Consider the following 26,038-nt stretch of genomic DNA (forward strand, 5'->3'; position numbering starts at 1 on the left):
CCCCCCTGCTTTCTTGGGCACAAGGAAGTATCTGTAACAGAATCCTTGCCCTTCTTCCCCTGGTGGAGCAGGCTCAACCGCATGGGCCTTTAGAAGGGCAGAGAGTTCCTCTGCAAGTACTTGCTTGTGCTGAGAACTGAAGAGAGATGCTCTTGGTTGGCGATTTGGTAGTCTTTGATGCCAACACAGTCTATTTGGAGAACCCATGGGTTGGAGGTTACAAGAGGCCACCTTTATTGGAAAAAATTCAACCTTCCCCTGACTGGTAGGTCATCTGGCATGGTCACCTTTACTGCAGCTATGCTCTGCTGAAGTTGGTCAAAAGCTCGTCCCCAGCTTCAACTGGGCCTTGGGCGCATACTGTTGATGAGAAGCAGCATGCTGGGAGTGAGCCTGCTGAGACTGGCGAGAATGAGTGTATCTATGTCTCAGAATAGTGGAGACCCCTAGATGAGGAGGAAGGTGCAGAAGACATCTGGTGGGAGAGCGAGTGTTCATGGTGGCAGTGTGTTTCTTGATGAGGTTAGCAACCTCCTTCACCTTGTCTCCAAAAAGGTTCATATCCCTGGCACATGGCACCTGCCAACCTCTGCTGTACCGCAGGGTCCAAGTCAGAGACACACAGCCAGGAGACTCTGCACATCACTATACTCTGGGCGAAGATCCTGGGTGCCAAATCAAAGGTATCATAGGCACCCGTTGCCAAGAACATTGTACATACCTTCTGCTGCTTGACCAAATGATGAAGAGATTCGGCCTGCTACTATGGGAGAGAATCCGCTATATCAGACATACTGCGCACAAAGTTCTACAAGTCTAGGCTTATGTAGAGATGGTAAGAATGAATATGGGAGATGAACATAGAGGCCCGATACATCATCCGCCCAAAAGAATCCATGGTTCTAGCTTCTCTGCCAGGGGGCGCTGAAGCATAGTCTACAGAACTTCTGGCTCTTTCGAGCATGGATTCTACAACCAAGAAACAATGAAGCAACTGTCTTGGGAAAGACAGGGAATGACAGAGGGCTCTCCCAGTTCTTCATCGGAACGTCTTTCAGTATGTGGTGAAGGGGGACTATCACAGTCGCTCTAGGAGGAGATTAATAGTCCAAGACCTTGAACATCTCGGCCCTGGGCTCGTCCTCTGTCTCCAAATGAATGGGAATAGCTGTCACCATTTCCCTAACAAAACCTGGGAAGGAAAGGCACTCAGGTGGAGACTTCCTCCTTTCCTCTGGAGGGGAGAGGTCAGATGGGATACCATATAACTCCTCATCCAAGAAGTACCATGGATCCTCAGACTCCCATGAGCGCTCATCAGTGTCAGCAAAAAACTCCTCATGGGAGGGCTGAGACAAAGTCTGCTTCGACAAAGAGAAGTCATGTATTTGAGAAGAGCATCGAGGTGTCTATTCTATCCTTAGCTTTGGCGACACTTCCTCAATCGATGTTGAGAGTGCCAACACAGGTGGCTGTTGACAGTGGTGCTGCACATGACAGGGCCTTGCGGGGCAACAGCACAGAGCACAGCAGGTGCCCCAGATGCCAATGAACACTGTTGTAAAAACCCACTAAGTTTAGGGAAGCCATCAGGAAAAGCTGGTGTGTTGGTTCAGAGACAAGAATGATGAACTGCTAGGGTTGAGATTGGTGCCTGGTCCTGGTTGCGTGGAGATGCACGCATCAGCACCTCCTATTTGGAGGGGGAGAAGTCGTCCTGGTGCTGATGCTTCTAGGGGATCAAATCCCTCAGTACCCTGGAGCTCCCAGTAGCATGTGTCGAGGGGGATCAATGTTGATGATTCTCGGCCTTCGCCCAATGCCGGTCATCGATGCTCTTTGGTACTGATGAGGTCGACGTCAAATCCCCATGTCACCTCGGGGTTGGGTCTAGAACTGACTTTGGTCCCAGGGGCCCTGCATAGCGGCTGGCATCAAGGAAGGTTGAGACCCACTCGATGCACGTTCACTCCCAGAGTTTGAGACAGGCCTCTTAGCCATTCGGACCGATACAACTCCCGACACTGAGGTTTCGGACTGGGTTACAAAAATCTTCTCTCTGAGCCGCTCTGGCCATCTGGATTTTTTTCTTCATATGAAGACAAATAACACAGATAGAAGGGATATGTTCAAGACCCAAACACTGAAGACACCAATAACGAGTGTCTTTGCCAGAGATGGTCCTACTGAACTGGCTACAGCTCTTAACGCCACTGGGAACCTTCAATGACATAGAAGGGAAAACAGCCATGGCCAAATGAAATGGCTTGATGATGACTGAAAAAAAATGGCAAGCACCAGAAAAACAGAGACCAACCAGAGGTCAGGCTTAAGAGGACCTACCAAGTGCGGTAAAAACAACAACGAAAAAAAAAAAAAAAAGACTTCAAAATGGGGGGAAAAAAAACAAACAAAATATATAGGAAGGGATAGAGAAATTTTCTAAAGAAAACCAAACAAAAATCATGGCAAAAAAACCCCTGAAGGCAAAAAAAAAAAAAAAACAACCAATGTTTTTGCACCAGACGCTGTGAGGAGTGTGGGACAATTGCGTTCGCTCCTCACTGCAGATGAGAATAGACTGATGATGCAATGCTCTTGCGACAGGCAGGAAGGCATGCGCGCATGTGCAGTGGGGATGCTGTGCATATGTTACATCTGTGCTCACCTCACCCTCTGGTGGGCAGAACCGGTGGCTGCTGTGGACCGTCACCCATTCCAGATTTCAGCTCAGTACGGTCCGGATCTTCCGGCCTGACAGACTTGCTTGCTTGGATTGAATCTACACAGCACCCATAGTTTCCTGGTGATGGTTGCAGCTGAGCTCCAGGTGCTGCTGGGCTTATTAGCCATTCTGAAACCTTGCTGCTTTGCCTTTGCATTGTGTCTAAGGCCCTGGTATGTTGGTGCTTTAGCACTTCTGCCCGAGTTTGTTTCCTTGCTCTAGTTAGTCTATGTTTAGTTTAGGATACTGCTTGTTTCCTGTATTGCTTGCTTCCCAGTCTTGTGTCTTGTTTGTATGTCTTTGTCAAGTTCTGGGGTTATCTGTGTTTGTTCCCTGCTTCAGTGGCTGCTTGCAGCTTTCAGTTCAGTCTCCTGTCTAGCTGTGTTTGTTCCCTGTTTCAGTGGCTGCTCGCAGCTTTCAGTCCTGTCCGTTAGCCTATCCCTTCCCTGCCTCGCTGTTCCTGTGCTGCCTAGCTGTTAGCCAGTCCTGCCCTGTCCAGTAAGTCCTGCCGGCCACCTGAAACCTTGAGCTCAACTCTTGGTGGAAAGTGGCCAGGTGCAGGTGAAGCCTGTTTGTCAGAGATCTGCCCTGTCTCTAGCGTGGGGTGGTTTTGCCTGCCACTGCCACTCCTCGGCAATGGCCCAAGGGCTCACAAACCCAGTGTCCAGCTTTGAAAACGTGACAGCATGTTCTTAATTCTGTATTAGCTTTAAGCCCCGCACCAGGCGACGTGAACGATGTCACCCTGGCCTGCTTGTCCTCAGAGAAAAGTGTTTTACATAGATGAGAAATCAGAACCACTATAATTTCTATAACATAAGAGCTTCATGTAAGTTTGCTAAACTGGACATTGCTGACTTCTCTCTTCACTAGTATAGGTAATTACTGAATGAGAAGAAGCCAAAATGCCATTAAAACCAAACACAATCGCATCTCAAGCTCGCAAAAACAGAGATTCTATTTTCTGTTTTACTACCTGAATGAATGCACATATATCATTCCAGCTCTGTTTAATGTGTCATATACAATCTGCAACTTGTCACACTGTACTCTAGGTCAGAACAAAAACCACCAAAGAAGAGTTCAGAGAGAGCTGGCAGCCTTGCCTTCAATATTTAAAAGACTAAATAGGCAAACAGAGTTACCACACTGCATCAATAGGATCCTCATGAGCAATTTCGGCACAATCAAATTCCTGTGGGGTTATGTTATAGTTGAGCCCAGCTATTACAAACATGATTAACAGGAAATAAAAGGAAAGAACATTTCTTAAATTCCCCTGAGCATCTAAAAAAAAAAAAAAAAGTTCCAGGCAACAACCTCTGTGAAAAAAAACACTCAAACAATGGAAAAGTTCACTAATTATGAACCCAACACGTACAGGAAGGTAATGTACTTGGCTCCAAAAGACACTTGTAAAGTTTAGCTTAGAGTAAGAGATATTAAATTCAAACACATCTGCAAAACAAAACAAAAAAAAGAGACCGTAGAGCCAAGAATAATTTATAAAACTACAAAAAACAATACTGTACTAGGCAGCCTATTCATTCTAGTTCAATTTCCCATTCCAGATCACTTCATAAAGAAGTTGTGTTTGCAAAAGGTTAACATGAAAATGGTGCAAACAATACTGTTCTATTATATGCTATGTTATATGATTCTTGTATTCTGCAATTGCCATTGTTAGTTCTATGCGGATCATGTGGCAAGACAACAGGATCAGTTTCCCAGAACTAACAATAATGATTGATTTAAAAGCTTAGAATACTCAAATGTTATTATATTTTACATTCTGTATGTGATTTCCTCATGCCATCAAACCCACCTCCCCACTCCCCCCGTTTTCTATTTCTGTTGATGGCTCTCTCATTCTCCCTGTCTCCTCAGCTCGAAACCTTGGGGTCATCTTTGACTCTTCTCTCTTCTTCTCTGCTCATATCCAGCAGATCGCCAAGACCTGTTGTTGCTTTCTTTACAACATCCATAAAATTCGCCCCTTTCTTTCCGAGCACTCTACCAAAACCCTCATCCACACCCTTGTCACCTCTCGTTTAGACTACTGCAATCTGCTTCTTGCTGGCCTCCCACTTAGTCACCTCTCCCCTCTCCAAATCGGTTCAAAACTCTGCTGCCCGTCTCGTCTTCCACACAGGGTCGCTTTACTCATACTACCCCTCTCCTCAAGTCGCTTCACTGGCTCCCTATCCGTTTTCGCATCCTGTTCAAACTTCTTCTACTAACCTATAAATGTACTCACTCTGCTGCTCTTCAGTATCTCTCCACACTCGTCCTTCCCTACACCCCTTCCCGTGCACGCTGCTCCATGGATAAATCCTTCTTATCTGTTCCCTTCTCCACTACTGCCAACTCCAGACTTCGCGCCTTCTGTCTCGCTGCACCCTACGCCTGGAATAAACTTCCTGAGCCCCTACGTCTTGCCCCATCCTTGGCCACCTTTAAATCTAGACTGAAAGCCCACCTCTTTAAACATTGCTTTTGACTCGTAACCACTTGTAACCACTCACCTCCACCTACCCTCCTCTCCTCCTTCCTGTACACATTAATTGATTTGATTACTTTATTTTTTGTCTATTAGATTGTAAGCTCTTTGAGCAGGGACTGTCTTTCTTCTATGTTTGTGCAGTGCTGCGTACGCCTTGTAGCACTATAGAAATGCTAAATAGTAGTAGTAGTAGTAGTGTTACTAAAACTCCCATTTACAGTTCACTGTAGTCTGGTAATAGATGGAACATGTAACTAAGATAGAGAACTGGACAGTACAAATGAATACTATCATAAAACATTGCTGGCTTAACGGTACAGCAGCCTAGGGCAGAAGCTTCCAGATGGTGAAAAAATAGCACAATAGTTACCGACAGCCACACATACATTTAATCCCAGAGACGGAGGCCTGTTTTGAAATTTTGAAAAAGTCCATTTGCACAGGTAAATGCATTTTGGAAATATTCTGGGTGGGGTGGTGGTGTAAATTTCCCTCATTATATATGTGTGCGTCTTTGTGTTAGCACTCGCTTTATAGAATTATGTCTTAAAAGCTGAAGCAACATCGCATAAAATGTGTGCACTGCTCTTGCCCGATTTGTATCTTTCAGAGCTTTAGAGGACAGTCACATGCAACTACGGATTTGGCGAACACCTTTACGGTACTATGTAAGCCACATTGAGACTGCAAATAGGTGGGATACAAATGTAACAAATAGATAATTAAAACTATTACCAAAAGCCATACTGTCTGGATCTCTGTAAGTGCATACACAATTTCTTTTGTGTTTTTGTGATGTGTTGCGCTGCATGTCATATTGCTTAAATAGAAGTTCCTTTCATAACGTTGAATACTTTTAAAGATACAAAAATCAGATCAGCTGAAACACCACATGCAGCAATACAGAATTTCTGGTTTTATTGGGACCTAAAGACACTTACAGACCAACAGGGATCCAACTTTTTTTTTTTTTTTAATAAAAGGCCTGGTGATTTTCTTCTTATTACTTTGGTCTTCCAGCTCAATCAGAACTGGCCTCTGTTGTGAATGAAGGCACGGTGCATTATAGCCCAACTACCTGGTCCCTTTAGTCCATTTCTAAAACCATACACTCTTCTCCCATTTAGCCCAGCTATTATACTGACTTTTAGACAGAATGACTGCAGCTCCCTCTCGAATCTGGTACACATAGCTCCAAGTCTCACCACTAGGTGTCACCATTGTGCAATAGTAAAGATTTCTACTCCCCCATTGCAGCTTGGGCCCTGAACAGCCCGTGAAAGAGAAGCTGGGTTCAGGAAGTGAATCCCGATCATACACACAGCCAATGTACAGCTCTGCCACAGAGCTATTAGGATGAACCTAGGAAAATATTTGTGCTTAACAGAGGCAGCGTTGGCACAGGAATTAAAATTGACATAGGGCATAATTTTTAGACAAGATGCTAAAATAATACAGTTTGCACATATTAATTTGAGGAATAAGTCACTTCAAATAAGCAAATTTAACTAGGCTACTTCTCTAAACAAAAAAGAGGAAGTAAATTCATGCATTATTTTGGTGTTTTGCATGTCAAAGAAACCTTAACTAGTCTGCATGCTACCTTGCACAAACTAAAATTACAGAAGAGTGTATTTGTATTTTCCATCTGGGTTAATAAATATAATAGGTCAGGGGGATGTAGTCCTCTTGCTAAACAAAGCTCTGGGATACAGGTGCAGCACTAGTCACTGGGCTGAAGCAGGAAGCACTATTGCGATGAGCTTGGCTTTTGAAAACAGGGTGTATGCTGAACCCTCCCACTCCTCAAAACCAGACATAACATTTATGGAGATATGCTGCTCTATGATACTGACACTGGCTGAAAGCTTCTGACATATGGCAGGCTGCAAATTAGTACATAATTGTCTCTAAATGGGGAAGGCCAGTTATTAAAGAGGGTCATCAAAAGCTATCTGAACTCCCCCATATTAAGTTGCATTCTTACAATTTCCATATTCAGCCTCTCTCTCCTACCGAAATACCTTTTCACTGTTTAAGGAGGGTTAAGCTACATGTCTGATTGGGAGGGGTTGCAGGGAAGAAAAATTACAGCATTCATGACATGAGATTCAAGTTTAATAGCTAGTACTCACAGCCATAATTAGTTCAAATGGGTGTTTGTACACCCTCACAGGTGACTGGTATTTCTGCACCATGATGAAGGTGTATTAATAGTCTTCAAACCTGTAACACAGATACCAGAGATTAGAAATCATTAAAGATGTCTCAGTCCAGTCTTTGGTCCGCAATGCAAGATTACATAATTCAGAACTCGGACATATGCCATATATGATCATTTTATTCAACCTTCTGGCTAAGGCTCAAATGAAGGAATTATCTGTGTCATTAGCTAAGGACAGTCACTTCATGGTCTTTCTGGCCAAGAGTGAATACTTGTACAACATGGAGAGTTAGTGACCTGCCACATGACCCTATTGTTGTCACAATGTAATGACTATAGACAAAGCAGGATTAAACATCTAATTAAAAAAAAATCATCTTCAAGAGTACCCCGAAAATAAAAAATGTGCTTTACTAAGCTGCAGTAAAAAGTAACCTGCACTAGTTTTGGCGAATGAAATTGGCAAGCACTGGGCCACTTTTTTAACATGGCAGGAAAAACTTTTTTTTTAAAATGGGGCAATAAATGGCCGCACACTAATACTAAAATTAGCACGTGGCTATTTACTGCCTGAGCCCTTACTGTCACTTATTTAGTAGGCGGTAAGGGCTCATGAGCTAACCCCGCAGTAATTGGGCAGTGTACAGTAATGTGGCCACGTTGCCGATTACCACCGGGAAAGCCCCCTGCAGTAGAAAACAAAAAATTATTTTCAACTGCAGGAAACTGTGCGCCAACTTCAGAACTACCGTTGGGTTCCCACGCTACCCTGGCAATAGGGCTGATTTGCTGCACGGTAGCCTTACCGAGCCTTTGCAAAAGGGACCCTACATTTCTTGAATACTATCACTAAGCCAAGAATTGCTTAACTAATCTTAGAATGTTCTAAAGTATTCTCTTCAATTTTACTATGTTATTGCAATCGGTAGGTTATTCCTCCACTTTCTCAAAGTTTTAGATTAGAGCTGTGGACAAAAAAAAAACCAAGGAAATCAGGGTTCACATTCCCATTTTTCTCACCGATGCTCAGTGTAACCTTGGGCAAAGTCATCACTCTCCATTGCCTCAAGTACAAATTAGATTGTGAGCCCACCTATGCAGAGAAATAACTTGGGTACTTGACTATAGCTCACCTATGGGCAGAAGATTTGGAAAGGGTATGTGCATTTAAAATGCAAATTCAAATAAAATCATAAATAAATAATCACAGCAGCCAGTGAAGTTAATATTTATAAACAAGTTATTTACCAATCATGAAGTCTATTCACAAAAATGAAATAATGCATTAAGGGACTCTTACTAAACCAAACTAGTGATTCCCAATGTGGCAAATGGGCTACGTCACATTTGCTATGTGGGAATTGCTAGTGCGGTTTAGTGATGCAGGCCTTAAGGCTCCTTGTTAGTAACTAGGCCTCACTAGTCTCTATGAAGCCTATTTACTAACAAGCAACACCTTGTTCGTAAATAGGCCACAAAATGCACTCTTTTACAGGAAATGATTCGATGACAGCTAGAAAAGAGCTATAAGCAAAAGCTATAGATAAAGAAGCAAAACAATGGAAATCCAAATCTTGCCCTTAAGGATAAAAAAAAAAAATTTCAAACATACAAAAGTGAATTTTTGGGACCTAGTTCAAACCTTTATCAACAGTGCACATGCTGAGCATTTAGAAGGCTTAAGTAGTGTAAAATGCCAAATCAGCTGATTTTATCTTTTTCCAGCATGTAAATCCCTCCAAGCAGGAAATAGGCACCATCAGCTAAAGCTGAATTGTGTCTTTGACATCTATTGGTGTTGCGTTAACTAAAGGTTCTGGTGTGAAGCATAAAACTTTGGTTAAAATTACATGAGTAAAAAACACGTTTTCTCTTGCATGCAAGATGAACCAGACTAATGGCTGAGCAAGAGCATTTTACACAACAATGCGAGAGATCCAGTTCTAAATCTCAGATCCAACCCCTGCTCCTCAGGCCAGCGTACCTTGGAAGAGCTGTAGAGGCAGCTAGCAACATCTTTATAAAAACATTTACATGATCTTTTAACACCACAGCAAAGTCTTCAGAACTTCATCTTAAGAGGCATGTTTAACATCCTAACATGGATTTTCCTTTTTTTTGACCTTGCAGCTTCTTCTAATCTTTTGGGGCATCCAGCTAGACTGGAACAAAAGCTGGGGTCTGCACCATGAGCCTTGACTCAGAACTTTACCCAATGATTTTTTTTTAACCTAAGTTTCCACTTTTCCCAATGTAATTATCAGACTTCAACGGTCTGTGTGCCAAAATTGTCCGCGAGAGACAGAGGAAAGGCATATTTTTAAAGCATTTAGACTTACAAAGCATACCAGTGTTAAATCATATAGAAGTGGAACCTGTGCAGAATGCCAGATTCAACTCTGGTCACCTTGTTGGGCAGACTGGATAAATCGTGCAGGTCTTTGTCTGCTGACATTTACTATGTAATCCAGTTATTACATAACCAAGAACACATGGGCCCTAAATCCAAGTGCAACCAATGCAAAGGACTACGAGATCCTAGCCCCTAGGGCAGTGGTTCCCAAACATGGTCCTAGAGGCACCCCAGCCAGTCAAGTTTTCAGGATACCCACATGAGAGATTTACATGTAGTGAAGGCAGTGCATGCAAATCTCTCTGAAAACCATACTGGCTAGGGTGCCTCCAGGACCAGGTTTGGGAACCACTGCCCTAGAGGCTGTGAACACCATGGGAGTATCCTCAGCGCCACTGAAGTAAGGAATATGTATATATTGTCTACAGGCTTGAAAGTCATTGAAGCAGTGTATATTCTGGTAGAAAACTTGAGACAAAAATTGAACACAAATCCCTCTGCAAGACACTGAGCCTCTTGCATATCCCCACAGCAAAGTTTTTGATGTGGATGTCTTATTGCAAACTTTTAGCATTCTTGACTAATGCTACTAGGAACCAACAGTCCTGCTGATGTTTGTCAACTTAATTGTACCTGTCAAGAATGTTATGGGGGGAAAAAAAACCCTGCCAATTCTTTCAGAAAATAAAGAATAGAATCTGCAACTACAAAAAAAGCACAGTTGAAGGGGTACTGTGTATCCACAGGCAGAAATACCTACTTTACCAAAAAGTTGCTCACTGCATGCTTCCTTTCACACCATGTATAAATTAGCTTCTATTTGTGAAACAAAATTAAGCACCTCAGAAAACAAAGCAACTGTGCTCATTTAAAAGAGAGAGTTCTTTAAAAAAGATATTGAAAATCTTTAAAGATACATTGTACACTGCTTGCATAACACTGAAGGGTAGGGCGACAACTTCTGTTTACTGTCTCACAAAAACTCTGGCTGTATTCTTATTTCTTCAAAACAGAAACAATGTTATATAAATGATTTGAGAGAGTCTTTAAAAAGTACTTTAAATCTAGCTGATCACAGTGGATTTTTCAATATTCAAAAATGAATTAAACATCATGCAATTTCCATGCCTATTTGTATAATCTATAAACACTAAATAAACAAATTCTAGAAAGAAAAGCAAACATCCCCTACACAGCTTTCCCACAAGCAGCCAATTAGCTAACGCTGCACAAAAACGTCTGCATTATTTTAAACAGTTATCTCTGTAATGTGAAATAAAAAAAAAAAACAAGTTTAAAAAAAATCTGCCAAGTATTCTAGTAAGATATTTCCCCCTATTTTGTTGAAAAATGATCAGCCTTCCTTCACGGATGAGTGGTTCGAATGATTTATTCAGCCTATGAACCTGGAGTTGGGGATTTATTAGTGATCCACTGCAACCTGAGACGTCCACCGGGCTTGGATGGCAGTGAATGAAGAGAGATGAAATGCCTTCTTCCATCTGCCACAAAGAAACGACACGCAGCAGGGGATCAAAGCCCTAGAAAACTGGACACAGTAGCAATAAGGGACGGCTCGCCCTTCAGAGAAAAGTTTGGGACCCAATGTCAGAATGGCGCGGGGAAGGACGGACCCGGATGACGTGCCCGGGTTGCGGGAGAGAGCGGGGGGGGGGGGGGGGGGGGGAACAGAGGCGGTTGGAGGAGGCTCCACTGTCTACTTACTCTGCTGCTGGGACCCCTGGACCGGACCTTGGTGTGAGGCGAGCGCGCTCCTCTTCCGATGAACAGCAGATCCTCCATCTAAAGGGGGGGGGGGGGAAAGAGCGTTAGAGCGCGGAAGGAAGCGCGAGAGGAGCGAGGAAGCGAGGGAGGGGGGAACCGCGGCAGCGCCGGGCCGGGCGCGCGAGGACCCACCACAGCGTTTGGGAGCCAACGGGGAGAGAGAGAGAGAGAGGGACAGCCAGCCGCCCGCCTACCTTCCGTCATAGAGGCGCCGCGCAGCCCGTCGCCATCGCGCTTCGCTCCCCTCCGGCAGCCGGCTTTCCACGTTGACAGCGAGACAGAACTGTCGCCGCCGCTGGCACCGCGGCCGCCGCTCTCCGGGAGTGGCTTCGCCGGGGCAAGTGGCCGCCTCCTTCCTTCCCCGAGGAAGGCGCTGTTTGGTCAGTGGTTGACGGAACAGAGATGACGGGGGAAAGGGGGAGGAGCCTGGAGCGCGTCCCGAAAACGTATGACGTAAGACGGTGTGACGCAAGATGGCCTGGTGGTGGTGGTGTCAGTCAGGGTTTAAATGACTGTGTGCTCAGGGGCAGTGTACGTCTGCCTTCTCTGTGTGCTGCTCACGGTGATTGTTGCTAGCCAAGTTTCCTGCTGGTTCTTGGAAATGATCTGCCGGCTGGCTCCGGCTCTAGGGCACTGCTGATGCAGACGGAGCCACGATCTGTGGTGAATGAAAAAGGATGGGCAGTAGAACGTTTTTATTTATAGGTTACCTTCAGGGAACTTGATACTGGGAGGAGAGGAGGGGGGGAACTCAACTAATAGGTGACAGTAAGCTGCCGCCTAAAGCATCAATTTGGGGAGGGTGGCACTGGTACCAAAAGCAACTGCAGTCAAAGCAAAGTCCTGACAATCAAACACTCTCCAAAAATGGGGAGGGGGAAGGAGATACTTTTACAAGTAGGGAATGGGGAAAATTTCAAACAGCCCATTTACACATATTATTCTGGGAAGAGTGATGTTGGGGTGATGTGATTGTTTTGGAGGGAGAGAGAGAGTTGAGGAGAAGGTGTAAGCTTTGCCTAGGGTACCCAATATCCTTGTACCTGCCTTGGTTCTGTTACATGTGAGGCTCTTATAGTTAAAGGAAGGTCTGCTGTACTGATCAGCTAGAGAATGATGTAGTGTAATTTATGAATCAGATCCGGTTTCTGCAGGGACATTTCAGTCTTGGATTTGAGGCCATTTTGGTGCTTGCCAATGGTTGCAAACATTCAAGTTTCTCAAAAGTGAGCATTGGAGCTTGCTACTATACACAAGATACTTTTAAAATTGATCATTTAGAGCATTTTCATTCTTGCATAATATTGAAAATCAAGTACTATGAACATAAGAATAACCATATTGGGTCAGACCAGTGGTCCATCTAGCCCAGTATTCTGCTTTCAACAGTGGCCAATTCAGTTCTTAATCCACAGAAGGACATTCCCTCCTATCCCATGACTTTTCATAAGAAAGTTTGTCAAAAGCTTTCTGAAAATCTAGATACATTACATCATCAACCAGCTCACCTTTATCCACACATTTATTTACGCCTTCAAACAAATGAATACAGCTAAAGGTTGAAGACAGGAGAGTGATAGGAAGAGAAAGATAGTATTTATATTAATCAATTTGCTTCATATAAAACAAAAGAAAAATAGCATGTAGTGAATATGATGACATGAGAATAGGCACACTGAATCAGACCAATGGTCCATCTAGCCCAGTATCCTGCTTCCAGCAGTGGCCAATCCAGGTCACAAGTATCTGGCAAAAACCAAATTAGTAGCACCATTCCATGCCACCAATCTCAGGGTAAGCAGTGGCTTCCCCCATACCCATTTCAATAACAGACTATAGACTTTTCCTCTGGGAACTTGTCCATACCTTCCTTCCTTAATTAATTAATTAAGATTTTCTTTAAAAACCAGATATGAAACTGCCATTACCACATCCTCCAGCAATGAGTTCCAGAGCTTAACTATTCTTTGAGTGAAAAAATATTTCTTCCTATTTGTTTTGAAAGTATTTCCATGCAATTTCATTGAGTGTCTCTTGATCTTTGTACTTTTTGACGCTTTGGTCTTTTAACTTTTTTTTAAACTCAGATATGCTAACCACCAATGAGTTCCAAAGCTTAACTATTCATTGAGAGAAAAAATATTACCATGTAATTTTCTGGCATGTCCCCTAGTCTTTACGTTTTTTTTTAAGGAGTAAAAAATCAATTTGCATTTACCCATTCTACACCACTCAGGGTTTTGTAGACCTCCATTATATCCCCCCTTCAGCCTTCTCATTCCCGAGTTGAAGAGCCCTAGTGCCCTGTTTACTAAGCCATGTTATAGGCGTGTTAATATTAATGCACGTTAACCATGTACATGCCTACAATATCCCTATAGACGCCTACATGGTTAGCGTGCACGCTAATTGTAGGCGTGTTAAAAATGCTAACGCGCCTTAGTAAACATGGCCCCTAATCTCTTAAACTTAGGTTTGGGAATATTTGTAAATATATTTTTCTTGGAAAGGGTCATAAAGAGACTTGTGGAAACAAACTGGCAACAATCCAAAAAGGTGATGGTAACAAACTAGTGTGATAACCTCCATTGAATGGTGGTTTAGCCCTAAACAGCAGTAATATGATTAAAGCATGCCTCCAAAGAGGCAGGCAGGTAACCTTCTTAGCAATTGCAGCCATAAAGAAAATGGCATGGGGGTAACCAGCAAAGAGTGGTTGATACAACGCCATACAGCTTGCTGGGCAGACTAGATGGACCATCTCAGTCTTTATGTTACTATAAAGGTTTCCTTTTTTTTTTTTTTTTAGCAAGAAAAACGTCTCTCTGTGTGAAGCTGTAGAAATAAGCTCTTATTTTAGAATAGGAGTTCCCAGGATACGAGCAGGATCAGTCCTCTGGGAGAAGGTCCAGATTAGAGAATGACATGGGGACGGAGACCTGCAGTAACCGCGGGGATAGGGATGGGGACAGAGCTTGCGGGGATGGGGCGGGGACAGATCCCATGGGGATGGGTACAGAGCCTACGAGGACGGGGACAAACTTTGTCCCTGTGTCATTTTCTACTTTGAAGCCTGTTAATGAACTGGACTCTTATTTATGTTTGATTGATGCAGACAATAATATTTTGATTTTTTGGAAAAACAAGCAAACATGCTGGCTACAGCTAGCAAAATTTGCATGGGGGATCCTGTACATCCTGCTATCAGAACATCTTCTAAGAAGACATTTTCTATTGCAGGAGGGACTGTGGAAGACAGGAGAGCTAAACTGAATCCTAAGATTGATGATGACTTCTTATTCATCCACAGATTAAAAAATTATAACAGTGCTTCATAGGGCATATTTCTGCCCTCTAGGGCATACAGAACGGGTTGTATTTTGTACCCCTGGGCATTTTAACAGGGTGGATTAGTATTCCTTGGGGTAGTAGAAATCAGCTATTGTTGGGGTTGGAAGGGTAGAGGATGGTGGTGAGGAGGATTATTATAGCTGCTCACTGTTATTATTGTTTTCTGTTTGTAATTTATACACAGTAGTTGCACAGCATATTGTTCCTTTTTATACTTTAATAAAAAGATTTAAATATAAAAACATAATTGTTCAAGGTTTCTGCAGATGAGGACAGAGCCCATGGGAATGGGGACGGAGACAGGGCTGGCGGAGACGGGGCAGGGACGAAGACAGAATCTGCAGGGATGGGGCAGGGTTGGAGACAGTCCAAGTCTTCAACACACATTTAACATGATTTATTTTACTTTGCTAATTTATTTTCCCAGGAAAGAATGTCAGAAAGGAGGAATAAAAGAGCAGCACTAAAGGTAAATGAAGAAAAGTCCCACTGCTGTAGGGCAGGGGGTCCTCAGATCCATTCCGCGAGGTCCACAACCCAGCCTGGTTTTTCGGATTCCATAATGAAGATGCATGAGATCAGTTTGAATGCAGTGGAAGCAGTGAATACAAATAGATCTCATACATATTTATTGTGGAAATCCTGAAAACCAAGCTGGGTAGTGAACCTCTTGCTTTAGGGTTATCAGGATTTAGAAACTGCAAAGGTGGATCAGTCAGACATTTGGGGGGGGGGAGGAGGGATGGCAGTACAATGCTGACCTGTTTGTAAGGCAGAAGTCCTTATTGAATACTTAAGACAACTGTTTGATTGTACACTATGCACTTATAACAGGCTAATAGTATATATAACATTAATTGTGCTCTTCATCAGCACCAAACCTATAACAAGTTCTGTGGCATTTGTTGAGAAACTGTTTTCTAGTTATTTCCTTATGGGATTCAGCTAAACCTTTGAACAGAAATCAGTGTTTCCAGGCTGTGGGCTTTAGTAATTTAAATGTCTGTGAAAGCTCACCGAACCATTTCAGCTCTTCCCCTTAGGATATTTTGATAAGTTCAATAAAGCAGCAGCCAGGACATTTCCTTCTTCAGAACTACATTTACAAAGTAATATAATGAATCAGTGGTTCCCAAACCTGGTCCTGGAGGCACCCCAGCCAGTCAGGTTTTTGGGATATCCACAATGAATATTCATAATGCTATCTTAGGTTAATTTCAATAAATAGTTGCAGCAAATTTATATAATATACTTAACAACTGTTGAAATTATATTCATCTTTATTACATCTTTAAATCTCATAAATCTAACAATTATTGTCTAAAATCCCAATATACCTATGAATATTCATGAGAGATATTTGCATACACTGCCTCCACTGCATGCAAATCTGTCATGAATAGTCATTGTGGATATTCCAAAAGCCTGACTGGCTGGGGTGCCTCCAGGACCAGGTTTGGGAACCACTGTAAATAAATGATGGCTGCTAAAGACCGGCATGGGCCATCCAGTCTACCCAGAAAGGTAGTTAAGTGTTACACCTGCCGCTCTGTACAGGTTACCTTCATTCCTACCCCCCACCCCTACCTTTAGTTTTAAGGGTTATAACTGTTGCTCCGTGCAGGTTACCTCCCTCTCCCCATGCCTTTCCTAAAATGTGAAAGTCAATAATGTTTTGCATCCAGTGTAATTTCTCTATACTCTTATTCCACCTTCATGTCATATAGGGAACCTCTGTGTTTATCCCATGCCTTTTTGAATTTTGTCACTGTTTTTGTCCCCATCATTCCAGGCATCCATCACCCTCTCCATGAAAACGTATTTCCTGAAGTTGCTTTTAAGCTTCCCTCCTTGCAACTTCATTCCATGTCCTCTGGTTCTATTGCTTCTCCGTTTTTGGAAAAGATTTGTTTGTTCGTAATATTTTTCTAGCATTTGAATTCCTGTATCATGTCTCCCCTGTTGCTCCTCTCTTCTAGATTGAAAATAAATTAGACTATGGAAAAATACAGCATTGTAGAAGGTTTTTTTTAAATGTATTACTGTCCTTCCAGTTTCCTCCAAGTCTTTGGCTGATTTGGATTCTACAGAGTTATGACTCCATGAGTGTTCATTCTCAACCAGCGTAGAGTTTCCCCCTTAATTTTAGGGCCCTCCTCCAAGCTCAGCCATATGCGGTAGCAGCCCTTGATCAGGGGCTACAGCTAGAAAGTTGCCCCAGATTCGGTCTTTAGGGATCACTGTTGAATTACAGCAGATATTCTCTCACTTCCATGAGGCAAGCACACCGTCTACTTAGCATTCATAACACCGGCTGATCTGGGGATTGGATGATTTGATCTGGGAATCAAAACCAAGTCCTGTACAAAGCAGCATTTAATATTACAGGAGATTAAAATAGATATCCAAAAGTGCATTAACATCATGGGATAACAAGTCATTAATCAGCTGGCAAGGCCTGTCCTTTCATACAGTTTTGGAAATGTAAACTGGCCTCTTAAAGAGCTTGAAAACTGGATGTGCTAACAGGAAATCTCCTCCTGCTCACGAAGGTATTTAAAACAATTAGTGTATGCCAAAACTGTATATTCCTCAAGTCAAAGAGGAAATTTGGCTTAGAGAGAGAGAGAGATTATACATATAGAGTTGCTATCATAGGCTTCTAGGCCCACATAACCAGCATCAAGCGATCTAAATACGTAAAAAGTATCAGAGCTGCCAAGTTACCCATTCCAGGAGGGAAACATTTTTAGCTTGTCCTGGATTTCTGCCAAGCTCACCCTGGTGCATTATGGGACCCACAGCAGTGATTTCAATGGATAGAATTATGGACTACAAATACCACACTGCTTTGGGATGTAAGTTTAAAACCAGGACTGGCCAAAAAGTCTCTCTCTTGGAATGGGTAAGTTGGTAGCTCTGAAGTATTGAAGTATGAAATAAATGTCCAGAATCTGTCTTCATCGTTAATGAGTAGAAGGAATGAATGAAAATCCAACAGTACACAAAGGGAAGGAAACAGATGAATTTGTGAAACAAGAGAAGAACACTTTAAAGGAGTAGACTAGGAAAAGAGGACAAAATAGGTGGGAAATACTCTAGGAAGCATATATTGATAAAAGCTGGATACACGAATGCTTAAAGAGGTGAACTGAAATCAAAGGATGAGAGATTGATAGTTGCAGCCCAGGACAGCGGACTATGGATGAGATGGTTCACAGCAAGCATTGAAAAAGTGGGGAAACTGGTTTATTATTCTGTCAGGAAGAGCTGGAAATGGTCTTGCATCTTGCAGCTGTCTGCAAAGTTCTGATGGGAGCCAGTTTATATATGGAAAGGCAGATTAGAGGGGTACGACACATCCATTGTAAACTTTGCAAACATTACACTATCACTGCGTGGGAAAAACCATTGAGATTTATTTATTATTTATTTGGATTTATTTACCGTCTTTTTGAAGGAATTCACTCAAGGCTGTGTACAGTAAGAATAGATCAAACATGAGCAGGAGGCAATTAGAGCAGTAAAAATATTCAAACAACAATACAAAGTATGGCATGGTATACTACTTGCAATGACAACACGACATGTACTAGAAGATTATAATTGGTAGTGAAGGGTAAGGCAAAGTTGTAACATATAGATAAGTAAAAAAGTACGAAGAATTAGAAAGTAAGGTGATTGATTTGAAGAAAGTTGCACGTGAGGTCAGAGAGATGGTTAAATATCATGTCAGCTAGGGTAGGAGTGGATAAACATGTCCTGCTGCAGTATGTGCAGCCCGAGTCAATCCTTGTGTGTGTGAGTGAGACTAACAAGTTAGTTACTTCTTCCGTTAAAGGCTTGGTTGAAGAGCCAAGCTTGCACCTGCTTCCTGAAGTAGAGGTAGTCTTGTGTTAAGCAGAGCCTTTCAGGCAATGCATTCCAGAGTGTGGGGGCTACTCCGGGGAAGGCTCGCTTGCAGGTATCACATCGTGTAATGTCTTTTGGAGAGGGTGTAGTTAGTGAAAGTCCTTGAGATTATGACCCTAAGGGGCCCTTTTACTAAAGGGTTGGTGCGTGGCAACAGGTTTGCCATGTTCCAACCCAGAACTACCGCAGGAGCCCGCACACCATTTCCAGTGCTACAAAAATATTTGCTATTTTTGTAGTGCCAGTGCTTACCCAGCGGTGATCGGGCAGCACCGCCAGGTTAGCGCGGGAGCCTTTACCGCCACCTGAATGGGTGGCGGTAAGTGCTCCTCCCCGAAATGGCCACGTGGCAAGTGGTTCGCTTACTGCACAGCCGTTTCTTTTCCAGAAAAGAAGACAGCCTTTTACCCGCTGCGGTGAAAGGAGGCCTCAGTGCACATTCAAAAACACGCACTGATGCTAGCGCAGGCCCCCTTTTACCACAGCTTAGTAAAAGGACCCCTAAGAGAATTATAGAATATGAAGAGGTTATGATCACCTGGGACATTTCAATTCCAACTGATAAAAAGCTTAGAAACATGACGGCAGATAAAGGCCATATGACCCATCCAGTCTGCCCAACCTCTGTAACCCCTAATTCTTCCTGTTCCTAAACGATTCCACATGCTTATCCCATGCCTTTTTAAATTCTGGAACAGTCCTCGACTCCACCACCTCCACCGGGAGGCCATTCCATGCCTCCACCACCCTTTCTGTGAAATAATACTTCCTTAGGTTACCCCTAAGCCTATTCCCTCTTAACTTTGTTGTATGCCCCCTCATTCCAGAGCTCTCCTTCATTTGAAAAAGGCTCTCTTCCTGTACATAAATGCCCTTGAGATATCTAAACATCTCTATCATGTCTCCTCTCTCCCTCCTCTCTTCCCGCGTATACATGTTGAGGTTCATAAGCCTGTCCCTATAATTTTTGCATTCAAGACCGCTTACTAATTTCATAGCCGCCCTCTGGACCGACTCCATCCTATTTATATCTTTCCCTAGGTGCGGTCTCCAGAACTGCACGCAGTACTCCAAATGAGGCCTCACCAGAGACTTATACAACGGCACTATCACCTCCTTTTTCCTGCTGGTCATGCCTCTCTTTATGCACCCAAGCATCCTTCTGGCTTTGGCCGTCGCTTTTTCTACCTGTTCGAAAGCTTTAAGGTCGTCAGACACAATCACCCCCAAGTCCCGCTCTTCCTTCGCACACTGAAGCACTACACCCCCTATACTGTACAGTTCCCTCGGATGCAAAAAAGCCAGACAGTGTGGTAAAGGAGAAAGGCACGAGAACAGCCGATGCTAAGAAGTATTGGTGCAACTGACTATTCTGTGTATTGAGTGGAGAAAGAGAAGATCGTCAAGTACCAAAGGAAAGGGGATGGGATTTTATATACTGCCTTTATGTGGTTACAATCAAACCAGTTTACGTATGGGTATATATTTTGTATCTGGGCAACGGAGGGTTAAGTGACTTGCCCAGAGTCACAAGGAGCTGCAGTGGGAATTGAATCCATTTCCTTTGGTTCACAGGCCACAGTACTAACCTTTAGGGTACTCCTCCAGCAATTAAGTCTGGGCCCATGTAAAATGAGTTTATCTTGTTGGACAGACTGGATGGACCGTGCAGGTCTTTATCTGCCATCATTTACTATGTTACTGTACATGTTACATTTTATGAACACCAGAAGGAAGCTCTCTTTGACACAATGCAAGTACTATGGCGTACATTAGCAGTAAATTTCAGAAACTGAAATCACACCCACATTCTCTGTTTTAGGAGTAAGGTTCATGGCTGTCATGACATGCGCAAAACTGCCCCATTTGAAAACACTACCCAGCAGTGCCGCAGTGAAACTTGGGATTATGAAAGACCTGCCGCTCTATCATCACTTTACAATATAACACAATTTCCTATGTTAAAAAAAAATCTCTTAAGATTAATTGCTGATCTTCACGGAGCTAAATAAATGTTACTAGTAAAAGGTCCTGAAAGGTTCTCAGATAATTATTTTAAATAGAAAATAACTGTCATGTTAAATTGGATTGTTCCTTTTTTTCTTTGACAGCAAAAAAAATGAAGTCAGATATATATTTTCTCAGCTCTCTAGTAAATATTTTTTTTACCCTACTGTTTGTAAAAACTGTTATGTAACACTTTTAAAAATAGCATGTTGCAAAGTACAATGAATTAGCTACAATATATTATATAAACAACAATACAAAACTTTCTAAATGAATATATAAAAAGACATAATAGTGTCTTAAAGCTTGTGCTCTTGTTCTAAATGCCCTTGCGTTTCATAATAATGGTTTATGTCCTCAGCAAAACTCTTGACTCTTTTATAACCTTATGTTCCACAAAGGTCTTTGTACATTTTTATACGTACTGTAATTTATTCTCCATTTGCCTTTCTTGGCAGACAGAACTTGCACAAATATTCCCTGTAGCCTACCGAGGATTTGAGAAGAAAAGGGAACCATTTAGAATGTGTATTAGTGGGAAGGACCAAGCGGCAAATGTACGAAAATGGTGCGGAGGGGGGGGTATACTTATGACACTTGTGAATCCTACAGGAGCAATAGCTGGCAGGCCTTTATCAATCCTGAGGGGAAAAAATGAATAAAGCTGATGGGAAAATAGAGCCCAGGTCCAACCCCACCTCGAGTAGGAGTAGGAATAGAAATGGGGGGGGGGGGGGGTGGAGAGGAGAATGAGGAGTAAGAAATGTAGAGTGGAAGAGAAGGGCGCAAAATAAACCAGGAAGTTCTTCTTTGGGACAAGGTGTTAGGGCTTTGATTGGCTTCAAATCTATGAACAGCTGGCTCTGCCTGTTACTCACCATGCTAAATTGAAGCTGAGCAAGCAGAAGGGTCTTGCCTGTTCCCCCATTCTCTCCCCCCCCCCCCCCCCCCCCCCCCCCGCACATACCACCAAAGCTGAAACCTCAGGGATTTACAAGGGCTTTGCTGGGAACTAGATAATCATTTCTGGCAACTTGAGGGCTGTCGGCCATACTATGGATCTCTGATGAGGAAAAGCTTTAACCCTACTGGGCTTCTTGAATGGTTGTGAGAAACTAGGTCTTGCCTTGAACCTGGGAACCTTGCTGAAATTTGCTATTCTGGCATTGGCCAGATTGATTGCTTTATTAGAGGACAGGACAGCTGAGAAATATCTATGTACCATACCTCAAGAAAGCATATGACATAGTCTCTATGTGTTGTATTTGTTATAAGGTTTGATAATCCTGCTGTATATAAATAAACTATGTATTGAACCTACAAGGAATTGTGTTCAATTGTACTTTGACTAGCAACCCCCAGGGCACAGTGAAAAGAAGGATTAACAGGTTTACCGTAATGTCTGGTTATCCTAAACAGGATTAATGAAGTATAGATTATACTTAAAAGGAGTTAAGATTTTTCTTGATTTAGCTTTGCACGAAAGACTGCTAAAACCTTTGGAATGAAAATGTCTGTAAGAACCAGTTTACATATAGGTTATATATTTTGTACCTGGGCAATGGAGGGTTAAGTGACTTGCCCAGAGTCACAAGGAGCTGCAGTGGGAATTGAACCCAGTTCCTTTGGTTCACAGGCCACTGTACTAGCCTTGCTAGGAAGTCTCCTTTGGAAAGGATGTATGATTGTTAGTGACTGTAGATGGAGAATGCTTAGCAAACAGTTTGGTTCTTGTAATGGAAAGCGTCAGTTCATGGTTTGCCTTCAGGACTGGGCCCTGACGCAGCATGTGCGAAACATGGCCCATGCTGGCTAGGGCCCTGCTGTTAAGAAGATACTTTTATATTAAACATGAAGGTGCTCATTTTCAAAACACATAGACTTACAAAGTTACATAGATGGGCATTTTCGATACGATGTCTGGACTTTGGACACTTTGCACTAACAGGGGCATTTTCGAAACAGAAGGGCGCTCATCTTCTGACACAAATCAGGAGATGGGCGTCCTTCTCTCAGGGTCACCCAAATCAGCATAAACGAAAGCCTATTTTGGGTGTCCTCAACTGCTTTCTGTCGCGGGGATGACCAAAGTTCACGGGGGCGTGTCGGCACTGTAGCAAAGGTGGGACTGGGGCGTGCTTAAGAGATGGTCATCCTCGGCCGATAATGGAAAAAAGAAGGGTGTCCCTGACAAGCATTTGGTCGACTTTACTTGGTCCATTTTTCTTCACGACCAAGCCTCAAAAAGGTGCCCAAACTGACCAGATGACCACTGGAGGGAATTGGAGATGACCTCCCCTTACTCCCCCAGTGGTCACCAACCCCCTCCCACCCTAAAAAAAAATTTTTTAATTTTTTTGCCAGCCTCTATGCCAGCCTCAAATGTCATACCCAGCTCCATGTCAGCAGTATGCAGGTCCCTGGATCAGTTTTAGTGGGGCAGTGCACTCCAGGCAGACGGACCCAGGCCCATCCCCCCCTACCTGTTACACTTGTGCTGGTAAATGTGAGCCCTTCAAAACCCACCCAAAACCCACTGTACCCACATGTAGGTGCCCCCCTTCACTCCTTAGGGCTATGGTAGTGGTGTACAGTTGTGGGGCATGGGTTTTGGGGGGCTCAACACCCAAGGTAAGGGAGCTATTCACCTGGGAGCAATTTATGAAGTCCACTGCATTGCCCCCTAGGGTGCCCGGTTGGTGTCGTGGCATGTGAGGGGGACCAGTGCACTACGAATGCTGGCTCCTCCCACAACCAAATGCCTTGGATTTGGTCGTTGTTGAGATGGGTGTCCTCGGTTTACATTATCTCTGAAAACCGGGGACGACCATCTCAAAAACGACCTAAGGACGACCTTCTCTAAGGTCGGCCTAAATTTCATGATTTGGGCTTTGCAAGGACATCTGTGTGGCCATTTCTATTAAAATGCTTCCAGACAACTGTCCTTGTCCATGGATTGTTGGCATCCACAATTTGGATGTTCTCATGTATTTTTGAAAAGAATATCCCAACATATTTCCTGTTTGAAAATGCCTGCAAAATGGACATTTTTTTAAAGGCCAAATTGAGCAGGACATTCCAATTCTGACTCGGACGTCCATTCGAAAATGCCCTTCTAAGTATTGTTCTCATTTTGTTTGAGGAGAAGATAATTTGCATGCATTATTCCTGTCCCTGTAAAACTACCGGCCTGCTTCTGAAGAGGTGTAAGGTGAAGGTACCCCATCTGGTGCCACAAGAAATGGAGGAGACGAAATAAGTATAAAGAATGTATCAGAAAGAAAAGGAGCCCTTTGTTCTCATTCTCAGGAGACACAGTGGTGTTCCTTGGTCGGCTGCCACCCAGAGCAGATCGCCACTGCACATCCCCCAGGGTGCAGCGTCCCTTCCCCCAGCACATCACCTCCAAGCCCCTCCTGGGTGCATTCTTCTTACCTGCTGGGGTGCTAGGAGCAGCCACGCGGCCAGCAGAGGGAGCAGGGAACCAGCGGAGCTGACAGCCACGTGGCTGCACCCCTCCTGCAGCATGCACCCGGGGTGGACCGCCCCCACCCTCAGTATGCCACCGAGGCGACAGCCTTTGTTTCGTATCATTTTGTCAGCACTGCACAATTTGTGAACCAGCTCATGTGGAAAGGTAGAGAACAAACTCACCTACCCAGCTCTAGAACGAACCTGAAACCGGGATCCATCTGGTCTTACCTGCCTCCAGAAAGCCCCCTTTTGTAATGGAGATACATATGTAAAATTTTAATGGGAAAAGAAAATCATGTGTAACCAGTTACATTGTCTTATGCAAGAAAAAGGCACAGCTGGGAAGGGTAGGGCCATTTCATAGGCTCTAAAGCTCTTGGGTTCCCTGAGTTTCCAGAGCCTGTACAGGATTCAGTTTCCAGAAAATCTCCAATAATAGCAAACCTCACAGTCTTGGGATTTGTTCCAAAATGCAAACAGTTTCCTGAGGTACTTCTGAAATTATTTTACATTGGCAGGAAGTTCACGTTTGTTTGGTAACTTCCATAAAAATATGGGGGGGGGGGGGTGGGGGGGGGGGGGAAGTAGTTACAGGAATGCAGTTAATCAGCAGCACATTCATATCTTCAGCCTGGAGTTTCCTTTGACACCAGCAGGATACTCTTCAGAGATCCTCCCAATCCTATGTTACCGTCCCTGTATTGATAGCTAGTTTTGGTTTAATAATTGTTCCTCTGAGTGAAAAATGTGATTTTGATGGATCAGGTCTCTCAACGCTACCACTTTTCCCCATGGGAGCTCTTTTTCTAAAACCCCTTATGTAAGACCCTGCTGTCGGTCCTTAGTGCTGAATATTGCTTACTTTAGATCAGGGGTATGTATTGGACATAAATGTAATATAAAATGAATAAATAAAATAATTAGATCAGGGGTTCTCAACCCAGGCCTCAGGACACACCCAGCCAGTCAGGTTTTCAGGATACCTTGGTATCAGCAATCAAGGTCAAATATGGAAAAACATTGGGGGGGGGAGAGGGGGTTCAGAGCACAAATTTAAAAAAAAACTGTAAATTAATACGAATACATTAGCATGACACTGACATTTAGTGAAGAGAAATCTTGCCTCACCAATCTATTACATTTCTCTGAAGGGGTGAACAAACATATGGATAAAGGCGAGCCAGTTGATATTGTGTATCTGGATTTTCAAAAGGCATTTGACAAAGTAGCTCATGAAAGACTCCAGAGGAAATTGGAGAGTCATGGCATAGGAGGTAGTGTTCTATTGTGGATTAAAAACTGGTTAAAAGATAGAAAACAGAGAGTAGGGTTAAATGGTCAGTATTCTTAATGGAGAAGGGTAGATAGTGGGGTTCCCCAGGGGGTCTGTGCTGGGACTGCTGCTTTTTAACATATTTATAAATGATTTAGAGATGGGAGTAACTAGTGAGATAACCACTTGCTGATGACACATTATTCAAAGTTGTTAAATCGCAAGAGGATTGTGAAAAATTACAAGAGGACCTTACAAGACTGGGAGAGTGGGCATCTAAATGGCAGATGATGTTTAATGTGAGCAAGTGCAAAGTCTTGCATGTAGGAAACAGGACTTCCCTATGAGGAAAGGATAAAGCAGCTAGGTCTCTTCAGCTTGGAGAAAAGAGGGGAGATATGATAGAGGTCTATAAAATAATGAGTGGAGTGGAACGAGTAGAAGTGAAGTGTCTGTTTACTCTTTCTAAAAATACTAGGACTGGTATTGCA

General features: G+C 43.2%; 1 protein-coding gene across 6 annotated transcripts in view; it reads right to left on the reverse strand.

Moving 5' to 3' along the window:
• The window catches only part of SEC14L1 (SEC14 like lipid binding 1), a 176,515-nt gene that overhangs the window by 106,421 nt on the left and 44,056 nt on the right, over window positions 1–26,038 (reverse strand). For 3 of the 6 annotated variants that reach the window (XM_030208149.1, XM_030208145.1, XM_030208151.1), the window contains exons 1-3: window positions 11,725–11,904; window positions 11,471–11,548; window positions 7,364–7,454 (exon numbers count right to left, since the gene is read on the reverse strand). In XM_030208149.1, coding sequence (XP_030064009.1) covers window positions 7,364–7,426 — 63 coding nt within the window. In that variant the 5' untranslated portion in view covers window positions 7,427–7,454; window positions 11,471–11,548; window positions 11,725–11,904. Of the gene's footprint in view, window positions 1–7,363; window positions 7,455–11,151; window positions 11,172–11,470; window positions 11,549–11,724; window positions 11,905–26,038 lie in introns of those variants that run through there. The other 3 variants (XM_030208146.1, XM_030208148.1, XM_030208147.1) reach the window with 3 other exon arrangements.

The sequence above is a fragment of the Microcaecilia unicolor genome, chromosome 6 (genome assembly GCF_901765095.1).
Source record: "Microcaecilia unicolor chromosome 6, aMicUni1.1, whole genome shotgun sequence".
NCBI classification, from domain to species: domain Eukaryota; kingdom Metazoa; phylum Chordata; class Amphibia; order Gymnophiona; family Siphonopidae; genus Microcaecilia; species Microcaecilia unicolor.